This window comes from Malus domestica, chromosome 09 (genome assembly GCF_042453785.1).
Source record: "Malus domestica chromosome 09, GDT2T_hap1".
Taxonomy (NCBI): domain Eukaryota; kingdom Viridiplantae; phylum Streptophyta; class Magnoliopsida; order Rosales; family Rosaceae; genus Malus; species Malus domestica.
The window spans coordinates 35,849,948-35,863,146 of record NC_091669.1 but is presented as its reverse complement, the minus strand read 5'-3'; the positions used below and the strand labels follow the sequence as shown (position 1 = coordinate 35,863,146).

General features: G+C 38.8%; 1 protein-coding gene across 3 annotated transcripts; it reads right to left on the bottom strand.

Annotated features, from left to right (window-relative positions):
• Positions 1-161: 161 nt before the first annotated feature.
• LOC103444488 (uncharacterized) lies at positions 162-1,572 on the bottom strand. Of its 3 annotated transcripts, XM_029108701.2 has the most exons (4): positions 1,357-1,531; positions 940-1,239; positions 618-809; positions 162-495 (listed from the first exon to the last, which is right to left on the bottom strand). In XM_029108701.2, the coding sequence occupies exons 1-4, from the start codon at positions 1,462-1,464 to the stop codon at positions 316-318; spliced, it is 780 nt and encodes a 259-aa protein (XP_028964534.1). In that variant the 5' UTR covers positions 1,465-1,531; the 3' UTR covers positions 162-315. The 3 variants fall into 3 exon arrangements, with proteins under 3 accessions (XP_028964534.1, XP_008381638.1, XP_008381639.1); XM_008383416.4 differs by having other exon boundaries at positions 940-1,572; XM_008383417.4 differs by having other exon boundaries at positions 162-492; positions 940-1,572.
• Positions 1,573-13,199: the final 11,627 nt, after the last annotated feature.

Here is a 13,199-nt window from a genome sequence, read left to right as displayed (position 1 = left end):
TTATCCAACCCTTTGAAACCGGAAGAGACTAGTTGGGAATTGCACTTTACCCATAGTCATGATTAAGCAAATTCATAGCTTACAAAGTATCGAACTTAAGACCTCTCCTTTTTTTTCTTCACCGAGTTGTTGTTCGCACTTTTCCACTAAGCCACTTGTCATAGTTGGAAATTCATAATTCTTTATAATTAATTCATTTTCTTTGAGATTTACAAGGCCAAGTGAAACTCGGTGACAGATTATAATTACAAGAAATTGTTGCTTTCCAATAAATCTAATCCAAGGATGGATAACTATATACTTAGAAGAATAATATTATTGACGAGCAGTAGTGTTGTGGTGAGTTAGTTTGAGTGCTTCTTGTCGGATGCATGCAAGGTTTAGTTTGATCTCCTTACAAAGTCTACCCTCAACAAGGCGAACGGGCAGCCACATCTTTGGCTTTACATCAACCATGTAGGAGAGACTTGTGTGCACTTGCACTTGCTGCTGCTGCTGTAATTGCATCATTAATTTTCCTAATTAGGGCCGGCATTGACGGGCTTGAGCGCTCCTGTATATTATATATAATGTATGTATGTATATGTATATCTATAGATAGTGAGTTAAGTTAGTACCTGCGGGTGTGGGTGTTTCTGTTGGAGAGACCATTTTCCTTGAAAGATTTCGAAGTCGCCTTCAACCATGTTAAATCGGATATCACGCTTGTGACCGAAATTATTAGGAAGGGTCTCAAGTGGAGTCTCGTAACAATCTACGATCCCTTTAGCATTGAATTTCAGCCCCAACGCCAACTTCTGCTCCCCAATCTGTTACTAATTAATTCATTCAGATAACATATTTAATTTGATCTCCTTAACTGTAAAGCACCAGATTCTCATGCCCTGCTATTAGACAAATGAGAGAGAGAGAGAGAGAGAGAGAGAGAGAGAGAGAGACCTGCAAAAGCCGAGCATAGCCGTCCGTCTTATCGAGCACTTGGCAGACGGCGAGTCCCGGAATGAAGTCGGCCAATCTCTCGTAATCAGTCAATAGATTCCAGACGGTGTTGAGTGGGGCTTCTATCCCAATTTCCAACCGGATCCTCCGACAGTTGTTTCCCGTCTTCTCTATCTCTATTTCTATATCTATATCAAGATCAATATCTTCGCATATGGCTACGGATTCTGTAGCATCGTCATCGTCATCATCCTGGGACAAGATGGACGAATCGACCTTGTTTGAAGATGAGCACTGCACCTGCACATGAGGACTGCTACTGAATTGAGAGACGGCGGTGAAAAGGTTTGGATTTCTAAAAATAGAAAAAGAAAAATCAGTCGCTGTCGCTGCAAGGTTAGGGCTTTTTTGTGGTACCAGCAGCAATGCTTTTGGAGTGGGAGTTGCAGTTGCAGTTGCAGCAGTGGAACAAGGGATATGGAGCAGAGTTGTGTAACTACTAGGACTTGGAGCTTGCATTTTCATTCATTCACTATCAGTCACTCACACAAATGAAGCCTTATTCTTATCTCAATCATCAATATCTTCTCTATTTCTCTTCTTTTATTATTTGTCCTCTTTCTACTTGTAGATGCAAATAGGGGATGTAAGTTGGAGAGGAGTATTTATTAAATATAGCAAAAAATTAACTCTTAATTTCAAAAATGTCACTTTTTATAAAAAAAAAAATCAAATATATCCAAAATTTTACTTAAATAATCATAAATACTCTCAAATTTAACAATTAAATAAATTAAAAGTTTTTTAGCTACTGTCACCTCAAGCTCCAACTTCACCTTTGCTTCTACACTCCACCAGCACAACCTATCCCCTTCGACCCCCTCATCACCGACATTGAGCGCCGTAGTGGTTACCTCAAGTGGGAGCAGCAAAATTTCAATCATGCATTCAACGCCTTTTTTCTTACTAATATCAAAAATAGTTTTTAAAGTTAATCTACATGTTGTTTTACGATTGTATTTATGAGACCCACGTTAATGTAGAACAACAAAGAGATAGAGGAGATGTGTCAAAAACACACGAGGCTTGACAAAAAAATGATAGAAGAGCAATGCTCAATTCTTCATTACCATAAAATTATAATTCCAAATTGTCTCCTTTAACATATCAAACTCCTTCCCTAATATACTAGTGTGCCAAAACATCTACATCAATGCAAATACAACTCCCTAAGCCACCGAAGCATATTAAATGACAATTGTTCCACCTAGCCACTTAATTTAAAACACAACTTACAATGCATCAAAATCACTACAAAATATTAAATCAAAGCCTAAGATACATGAATCTCAAAGTAATAATTAACGGAATAGCCAAATACCAAAATACCAAAAGCCCAGTTGAATAAACTCTTTATGCATTGCATCAGACTCTCCGGGTGAGAAAGAACTTGTCCACGAGTTCACTAATTTCAAGCCAAGCTCTTTCCAAATCGCCGAGTTTAGAAACCATTTTGCCTCACTTCTCTTTCTTTTCTTCTTCGAACTAACAAAAATATTACTCGCATGGTAGAAACAAACATTCTTACTTTCCCAAAATTGTAGTAACCTACGTAACTTTTCACGAAAGATATAATGGCTTCAAAATCATAATTAACTCTTTCCTTGCATTCAAATAGTTGTTGATGGATCCATAGATAAAGTCATACCAAATGGAAACATAAAACTGAAAGTTAGGAGCCTTTTCCTCAACCGTAGGCAAATAAGTGGTATAATTTGTAATGTTTGAAGCATCCAGCGAAATAATATTATATGAAATCAGGTCCACACTCATTGTTCCATCTCTCCCATGAACCAAGAAGACGTCATTAGAACCACTAGATGGATTGGCAAAACCTTTTGCTTCGAGATCCCCCTTTGTGCAAGACACGAAATTGTGTAGAGAAATTGATTTGCAAGCATCAAATATATCAATTGATGAATAATCCATCTTGTTGTGATGAAGAGATTCATCAATGACCTCTTTTTTTGAACATGTATCTCCATCTTCATGATATTCATCATAGATAGGTGGTAAGGTGCAATCATAAGTATAGCCCAATTCATCATTAGCAAACTCATTTTCAAAGATAAGTGATACTAATGGGGTTACCTTCAAATTTGAAACTTTAGGCATCACCATTTGTTCATTTTGATGAGTATTTAGGTTCACCTTATCAGATTCGCATTCAACAATGCAAGACCTAGCATCCTCAAGCCAACTACCAAACCTTGACATTTGGGTATACCACCATCGTTGGTTGTGCTTCTTGCGTTTTGATCCACCATGCTTCCTTCGAGCTTCTAGGTATTCAATTCGCAAGGCAAGCAACTCGATTTCTTGTCGTAACTCTTGAATTTCGTCATCTCGATCAACTCTCAAATCCCCAAGCTCTTGGTTACCACGCCTTCCTCTACCTCCCATCATTGCCATTTAGATAAATAGCGCGGAAGCAACCCAAAGAGTGTAGCGAAGCTCTAGTACCAAATAATGCAGACTGACAAATAGATAGAGGATATGTATCAAAAACACACGAGGCTTGACAGAAAAATGATAGAAGAGCAATGCTCAATTCTTCATTACCATAAAATTATAATTCCAAATTGTCTCCTTTAACATATCAAACTCCTTCCCTAATATACTAGTGTGCCAAAACATCTTCATTAATGCAAATACAACTCCCTAAGCCACCGAAGCATATTAAATGACAGTTGTTCCACTTAACCACTTAATTTAAAACACAACTTACACTGCATCAAAATTACTACAAAATATTAAATCACAACCTAAGATACATGAATCTCAAATTAATAATTAACGGAATAGCCAAATACCAAAATACCAAAAGCCCCGCTGAATAAACGTCTTATGCACTGCATCACACATGGTGCCACATCATCACACTAACAGAACAATTGATAGATTTTTCACGAAAAAACTAAATGATCATGATGGACAAATTCAAAAAAAGACTAAAATGATTCATGATAAAGAAATTCAAGAACAGTACTATTGATTATCATTAATTGTTAAGGACCAGATTAAAGAGTTATGTCAATGTCACGAATCATTTTGGCTAAAAAGTCTTTAATTTATTTGATTGTTAAATTTGAGGATATTTGTGTCTATTTAGATGAAATTTTGGATATATTTGAAAAATTTTATAAAAAAAATGACATTTTTGAAAGATTTTATAAAAAATGACATTTTTGAAATTAAGGGTTAATTTTTAGCTATATTTGATAAATACACGTTGCAGAGTCGGTTCTCTTAGTTACCGGCAATGTTTGAAATATCTTGAATATGTTCGATATTTTCACAAGAATATCCAAAAATTCAGGGAACGATATAAAGAAAGGAGGTGAAGTGTACATTTCACCCCATATCCCCAATATTTTTGGAAATCAGTCAATTTCCTCGATATTTTATGCATCCTTGCAGAAATTTCAACAAAAAATGTACAGACTAGTGGTCAAGTTTTCCCTCTTCATTTCTTTTCACGTTTTCTTTTATTATTTGTGCTCTTTCTACTGGAGTAGTAGCATGTAGGGGATGTAAGTTGGAGAGTCGGTTCTCTTAGTTATCGGGTGATCAATTTTTCATACCTACCTTTAGATTTGACTAACAATGGTGTCAGCGCAATGCTACGGGTTTAAAACTGTACATACCTTGTAATTTGTTAAAGCTGGATGCTTAGAAATATGTGCTTCATCCCATATAATCAAATATGTTTTTTCAATTAATGTAGCAAGATGTGTTTTTTTTTATTGCACAAATTGAAGAATCAGTAATAACTAATGGTATTTTAAATATGGAATGAGTTGTTCTGCCACCTGATAATAATAGTGATGTTATACCTGATGATGCCACTGCTAAAACAATTTTTCCTTCGGACTTAATCCTATTAATGATGGCATCCCATAAAAATGTTTTTCTAGTGCCTCCATGACCATAGACAAAAAATAGACCTTTTTTATTATTATTATTTACAGTGTCTATAACAGTATCATAAATATGATTTTGATCTTGATTTAGCTGTAATTTTAAAACCGTATGTGACACACCCCGACCCGGAATGTCCACTAGGACTCCCAATCGAGTTGTGTTGGCCGACACCTGGAATGCGATGAAGCCATAAAGTGTGATGATGTGAAAAAATGTGGATAAATTTAAACCTAAGAGTGCCTAAATACCAGAGTGCACTGGTGAGCGGGAATGAACCCACTTCACACGTGACGTTAGAGCATAAGAAAGTACAGAATAGTGAATTAAGAATCGTACCCTCGAAATAATCTCCAATACTAAAGATCGTCACGAATCTTCGACAATAAGAAAGCTCAGCTAATAAGACTTGGAGGGTAAAGACAAGACAAAGGTGAGTGGCCTTGTAAATAAAATTTTAATAAAACCCATATAAAAACATTATAATCCCTCGTTACAACACCTGTATAATTTCCAGAAAATATCATAAATATACCACAATACAACATCTTGTTAGCAATATCAAATAATCATGTGATTAATAACTCATACTAGTACGCAAGTCGGAGTCACCTATGGTGACATGTACGACTTACCCATATTTCATCACATATACTAGTTCATCACATATTTCATCACATATGCTAGCTTATCGCATATTCGTCATATATGCTAGCTTATCACATATTCATCACATATGCTAGCTTATCACATATTCATCACATATGCTAGTTCATCACATCTTCATCACATATGCTAGCTTATCACATCTTCATCACATATGCTAGCTCATCACATATTCATCACATATGCTAGCTCATCACAAATATTCATCATATATGCTAGCTTATCACATATTCATCACATATGCTAGCTCATAAGTTGGAGTCACCTCTAGTGACCTATACGACTTATCCATATCTCCTCATATATCTCATTAATCATTGCTAGCTTATAAGTCGGAGTGACCTATAGTGACCTGAAAGAGGAATCATTGCAATCCGATGGCGATGGAATGACATTCTCTTTTATGCAACTGCTCCAGCTTGATTTCTTCTTTATATATTTTCTTATCTTGAGCTTTTTATGTATAACAAGTGATTTCAAATTTGGGGACAAATTTTTTTTTAGGTGGGTAGATTATAATAACCTATCTCTAATTTTACAATTTTTTTAATTTTAAAAGGGTGAATTGATGAAAATGCCCCAGAGGCGAGGTTGTTGACTTTCATTGACCAGTGCATAGTGAGATGTACAAAATATTCTTTTATTGTATTCTCGAAGTACTCGACGGTATAAACGTGTAGGTGCAAGTGAAATCAAAATCGGAGCTACGGTTAAAATTTTACGAAATTACGAATGTAAATGGCAATTTAGTAATTTCACATTTAGGGAGACATTTTGATGTTTTGTCTTTTGTGCCTTGTTTTGTGAGCCAGTGGGACCCACACCACTTCTCCCCTTACTTCCGTGTTTCCCTCTTTACTGGAGCATTATCTCTCTTTTCGAATGCTCAACTTTTTCTTCTCTCATCTTTCTCACCTCTCTTTCCAGAAAAACAAACAAACAACAACAACACCACCACCACTCACTTCTCTAGCGATCTCCAAACCACCACAAGCTACTAGACTTTCTCTCCCTATTTCCTTACCGACTCTTTCTAAAACTCTCTCATCTCTCAGCTCTCTCTCATATTTCTCTCTCTACAAGTGTAAAAAAACCAATAACCACACCTTACCACCTCGCCACTCCGGCAAGCCCTCAAATCATGGCACCACAATTACCTTACCAACCACGAAACCCCTCACTTGAGATTTGAGCTCTCTAGGCATGCACGGACCAAGGAAAGGTCTGTTTCGAGTTCAATTTATCTGGTGTGACTTTGCCATTCACGGCCTAGGCGAGGAAGGCAAGTACCAGCGTACTCACAGGAACTTGGGCACACGTGAGGGAGCCACTGCAAGTGGCGCGTGTCAATGAGCTCTCGATACAGACGTCATGTGTTTATTTACAAAAGTTTGTGACGTATTGCATTCTTGGGATATTGCTAGCTATGGTAAGTATTTTCATACTATACGTAGTATGTTATATTTGGAAACTATACTTGTTTTATGGCGAGGGGTTATTATGTTTTCGAAAAGGTTTTTACAAAGCTTTATTTTTAGGCCCACTCACCTTTGTTTTTTGCCCCTCCAGGTTTTAGTAGCTGAGCTTTCGTGTCGACGAAGATTCTTGGCAAATATTGGTATTGGAGGTTATCTTCGAGGGTATAATTCTTAATCCACTCTACTGTGTTTTACTTATGCTATGACATCACGTGTGAATGGTTTCATTCCCGCTCACTAGCGCACTCTTATATCTAGGCACTTTTAGGTTTAAATTTATTCACATTTTCCACATCACTACACTTTATAGCTCCGTCACCCTCTTGGTGTTGACTAGCATAGCTTAATTCGGAGTCCAGGTGGACATTCCAGGTCAGGGTGTGTCATTCTTCTCCAATGACCAATAGAAGCCCCACTCACATTCTCCATGATCTCCAGCCTTAAAATCCCAGAAAATCTCACTTCTTAACAAAACCTCACTGTAATTTCTTTGAGGAGTAATTACTTTTCTAGGAATCTACCAACTGGGTTTAATTATGTTGAGGTTTTGGATGATTCTCCTTCAATATCCTCAACATGACTTTGCCATTTGACTTCTGCGGCGAAAACTTACGCTACGTGAACCTCTCCAACAACAAAATCTCTAGAAAATTTCTTGTTGGTTTTGAGAAAATGGTTTCAGAAAACTCCACTATTAATCTCTCCTTCAACAACTTGACCGGAGCGATTCCAGACTCGCAATTAAGGATGATCAGGATTATCTAGACCTATAATTTCAGATGGGGCAAAACAGGGTTTGTCGATGCATTCCCCTTTTTCTATTTCTAGAGAGAGAAATAGAGGGTTATGGGCTTGTTCGGAGGGGATGAAGAACGAGGGAGGTCGGAACAGGTATGGGGATGGGAGTGAGAGTGGGAGTAGAATTCTCTCTCGTCCTATACCACTTCCATTTTCTCCTATTCTCTCATACTTTCTGTTGTGTATATCACTCCCATTTTATTCTCTTCTCTCATACTTTCCATCGTGTCTCTTTCTATAAGAAAATTAATATAAGATATTGACGTGGCTTAATCGTGGCCGTTCAAATATGAGGGGAGGGAAGATAAAGGGAAGAAAAAAAAGGAAAGAATCCTACTCCATGAGAAGGGGCCACTTTTTATTTTTGAATCACCTAAAGCTTTGTTCGCAGTTGCATCTTTGTTCAGAGACAATAATCAGCAAGCTTTCAAATTGTTGAAGAAGAATCTTGTTCACTAATAACAACCCCCAATTATGAAATTTTTAGATTCTAGAGAAAAAGAGTTGGTGGCCAATGCGGTGGCTGGGTTCTGGGCGAGGGTGAAGGACAAATGAGGTCAAGGTAGGCGTGAGGATGGGGGCCCACTCTTTTTTTTTAATTTTTATTTGTTTTAACTTTTTAGCATATTTTCTTTAATTAAAATTTTCTTAATATTTTTTAGACCCACATAAACATCAATGTAGTACCTATGGATCCAAATTTCTTCCTCCTTGTTCTTGGACAAAATTGCACCTACAAAACAAATAACACTTTAGGTCAATGCCAAGAGCCTCACGCGCCCACAATGAATGAGGGGGGGGCACTTTGGCCGAAGAACCTTCGATGCCAAAGTTAGAATTTTGAGGAAAAAGTGTTTGGAGAATTTAGAGAATTTTAGCAAGAGAATTATAATTGAGTTTTAGAAAGAATGAGGGCGTTTATTTAGGGCTGTGGCCGGCCCCCTTGGGAAAGGAAGAACCGGCCACATGGATGAATTTATGGGTTAGGTTCATGATTTATATTTAATTAGCTAATTCATTGAATAATTAATCAATTAATTGGCTAATTCATATAATAAAAAAGGAATAATTTAGAGGTTACCTTGTGGAGAAGATATGATGAGGGATGGATGAAATAGGTTATAAATAAATACCTATTTGGGCATTTTTGACTTGATTGAGGGATGATTGTCCACTGCTCGCGTGTAGGAATTCTGGTGTGCCTCAAGGGTAGTTTTGTCATTTTTACCCAAAAATCCACATATCGCCTCTTGATTATTTTTGACTCCACAAATGCCCCCACACTTGTTGGGATGCTCGTTGAAAAGGGCAACAGGTGTAAAGATTTTCTTGCTTTGGGAAACATAAGATTGTTTTGATGCAGATTCCCTCTTTAATCGTAAATTAGATCCTTTTATGAAAGGGAAATAAATTTCTCTCAAAGCCTATTTAAGTCCACCTTAAGTGGGTTATTAAATCAACTTTGGAGAGCGATTTATTCTACCGTACAAGAGAGAGAAAGTTTAGAAGATATTTGTTCCCCCTCCTCTAGCAATATTCTACATCTTGCCCGTGCAAAAGATCGTCTTTCGTTGCTTGCTTCATCTTCTCGTGCTTCTAGGTAAGAAAAAATTAATTTTCTTGTCTTAAGGGATGACCTTTCTTTTTTTTTTCTTTTTTTTTTGAACAACCCTCTAACAAATCCCTCTTGTATCTTTGTAGAATTTTTTCAAGCATGCCTTCCTCGAGCCACAAGAATGATGATGGTGTGCCACCCTTGTATCGTCAAGGCGGGTCCTTGAGCAAGGTTGGTTACTTCAAGGCTACTCACTTCAAGATTAGCTCTAACGATTTGTTTAAAGACTTCATTGAGGCATATTGGCACGCCATTCCATCGAGAGTGCGTGTGAAGCGTGTTAAGGATGGTAGCAAGCGTGAGCCATATGATGGGGCTCAGAGAGCCATCAAGTTTCACCCCTACTATTTAGTGTTGGGGTTTACTTTTCCTATGTCGCATTTCTTCCAATAAGTTCTCTACTCCATGAAATGTGCCCCCGCTCAATGTTCTCCGAATACGGTCCGTGTGATGGTCGGATTCTACAATCTAAGCCAATTCTTTAACTAAGATCTAACCGTAGGCTTTTTGATAACTCGAGCAGGGGGATCATGACTGGGCCAAGGAGATTTTGGAAATAAGTAGAGAATATGAGTCTGATTCTTCCCCCGAGCTGCGTGTGCCAACGGTTTTTATATCCAGTAAGTAGTCTGCTTAATCTCTCGGTTGCTTTGTATTTATGCTAAGCTGCTCTTTAATTTTCTAATTGTCTTCCGCTGCTTTTGTAGATTCAAAATTCTGCTCCACTCCTAAGACTTATTCGGACATGAAGAAGTGCATGTTGCTATAGGTATCCCCTCCAAGTATCGTGAGTGGCGTTGGCTGCTTAGTCCTCTTTGTAGGGAAAAATGTGGATTGCCCCCGAGAGAAGAAGTAAAATGAATCAAGACTGAGGCGTTGGCTCGTCCTATCACTGTGGTAGAGCCTGCCACTAATGAAGGTGGGAAAAAGAGGCTTTCTCCGCCTGCTCAAGAAATGCCTGCTGAGAATAAACTAAAAACTTCTTCCGCTGCTCGCGAGGATTCACCAACTGCTCCCAAGTTTGTGATTGACTTGACTTCCTCCAAAGGTGAGAAAAAAGGAGGCTGCTAGATTCCGATGACACCTGCCGTTCTGAAGGTTACTAGCTCGATTGCTGACAGGATTGCCCAGCGTAGAAGTTCCTTCATGCCTTCGGTGCCGAAGTTTGTGCCAAAGCGTCCGTCTAGGGCTAAGTCTGGTTCACCTTTGGATAGGCTTGCTACTATGAAGAGTGACAAGGTGCTCCTGCTTGCTAAAGTGGTGCCAAAATTTGCTCCCTCTAATGCTGAGAAGAATGAAACTGCTTATGCAGGCAGTTGAGAGAAATCCACCAAGCCTGTTTCTAGGGAAACTGCTAAGATTTTTACGGTTTTGACACCAGATCTGCTTGAGGACATGGGTTTATGTGCCAAGTTTGTTGATGGCGTTAAATGAGTTGTTGGCCCAAGTTCCATTGCGAAGCATACGACCGAGTATAGGACAACTGCTCTGCTAGCCATGATGCAAAAAATGGCTATTCTGGTAGCCGAGTCTATACTTCTTGATCAAGAGGATACCAAGGCTGCTAAGGAAGTGGCAAGAACTATGGTAGTCGAAGCTTACTCATTACTTTGAAAGGGTCTAATATTTATGCACCTACTACTCTGCAGCTTGAGAACACTTGCCAAAAGATCTTGGATTTGAAGACTAGGCTTGACGCGATCCAAGTAAAGTATGAAAGTACAGAGAAGGAGATCGAGTGTTACATACCTCATATTCAAGATCTTGAGAGTGTCATCTTTGAATTCCACTCTGCTATTTATGTAAAAGATGAAGAGCTGATCGTTGCTTACAACCAAGTGATTCACTTTAAGAAAGTTGTTGATATGCTTGAGCCTCAAGTGTTGGAACTCCAAGATGCTTTGAAGATCAACGACAATCTGAAGAAAGAAGTAGAAAAGCTCTAATGGGTTTGTGCTTATCTGCTTAAGGAGAATAAGCAATTGAAGGGTGAGAAGGCTGGGTTTGAGGCTTCACTTACTTAGAGTCAAGCCAACTTCTACAAGCTGGGTTATGTAGGTCATCTTTTTGGGCAGCCGTCTTACTTTGAGTTTTCTAGTAAAGACTTCGATACCTTCTATATTTCTCTAGAAGACTTGCTCGCCTTTACTTTTGAGTCTTCTATTGGTGAAGTAGTTAGAGAAGTTGGTGTCCAGGCTGGGGTAGCTGAGGGTGAAGCATCGGATGATGCCAATGCTGAGGGCACCACGGTTGCTGAAGATATACAACCGAGTAGTCGTGGGATGTCCAAGCTGCTGAAGAGTAGTCTTCTAGGTAGCCTTTAGGATTTTCTTTGTTTTTCCTTATTGCTTTTACGTTGCTTAAACTCCTTCGATCTTTGCTAGTTGTTTATCAATCTTGCTAGAAAATTTAATAAACTTATTTCCTTTGCTTTTCTCTATCTTCGCTTCTTTTATTCATGCCCTAACCTTTAAACTTTATAGACCAGTGGCAAGCATGCTGCTTTTCTATAAATAGACAGGCTTGCATAGACTACGCAGCCGTAGGTGTTGGTGCAAAACTTTTGCAAAGTTGTTAGCCATAGGGTTGACAGCCGGATGCCTTACTTACAGAAACAGACAAGTCTGCATAACCACTAGGCTCTTAACCTTGGCTTTCTCCAATTCCATAGGTTGCTTAGCAAGTATCACAATACTTTAGGACTTGGTGTAGGTTATTCCGTGCTCGGCAATGGTGAAGCTTATCGACTACGTAGCATGTCGGCAGTGGATAAGGCTTCGTATATGCACGCTAGCTTGTTTAACCTTTCACAAAAATGTGCAGTTATATAAGTCTAACGTGGCTTTACTACTTGAAGGGCAAGTCGTAGGTAGTCTTCAAGAAACCGTAGGCTACCTTAGTGCACTCAATAGCAGCTTTAGGGTTCCAAAGCATCCGTCCATAGGTCATGTTGTGTTATGTACCCCATCCGTGTCTAGGGCCCGGTTCCCCACGGATTAGGCTAATAAACCCAAAATCCTTCAGTTAGCTAAGCCTTGAAAAAGACCATTGTGGCTACTTCTAGGAATCCTGACCCATGTGGATGTCAGGGAATTAATTTACCCTCTCGCAGGAGAGCATGGTTGGTCCCTCGGGGGGTGCAATTCTTGCAATGAGCCCTTAAAAAATGCGCAATCTTCTTTTGAAGTGCAGGATAGATAAGTTATTGTAAACATGTAGTCGAGCCAAGTTGTAAATTACTTCTGAATTCCTCATTGAAAAACGAGTGAAACAAACAAATAACTTAACTGTAAAAACTGCATAACAACTGGATAGTCCTCGGTTTGCGAAGTGGTGCCCATTGCTTGAGCCTTTGGGTCTTGATATAGTGAGAAGTCACACATGGTACTTCCTTAGGTTGTAGGCATTCCATTGTTTCTTGATCTTTTTGTCATTCATGGTGGTGAGGGTGTAATTACCTTTGCCGCCTACTTTGCTGATCTTATACGGACCTTTCCAGATGGGATCCATCTTTTTGGGGCCTTCTCTGTGGACAATGGTGAAGGCTTTTCTTAGGACTAGATCTCCGAGTTAGAACTACCAGATGGCCCTTTTGTTGTAGCTGGAAAGAAGATAATGATGGTAGGCTGCGATGCGGGTAATGGTCTACTTGTGCTTCTCCTCTGCCAGATCTAAACTTATGGCTTTCACCTTACTGTTATGCTCAATGCTTGGTAGTAGAG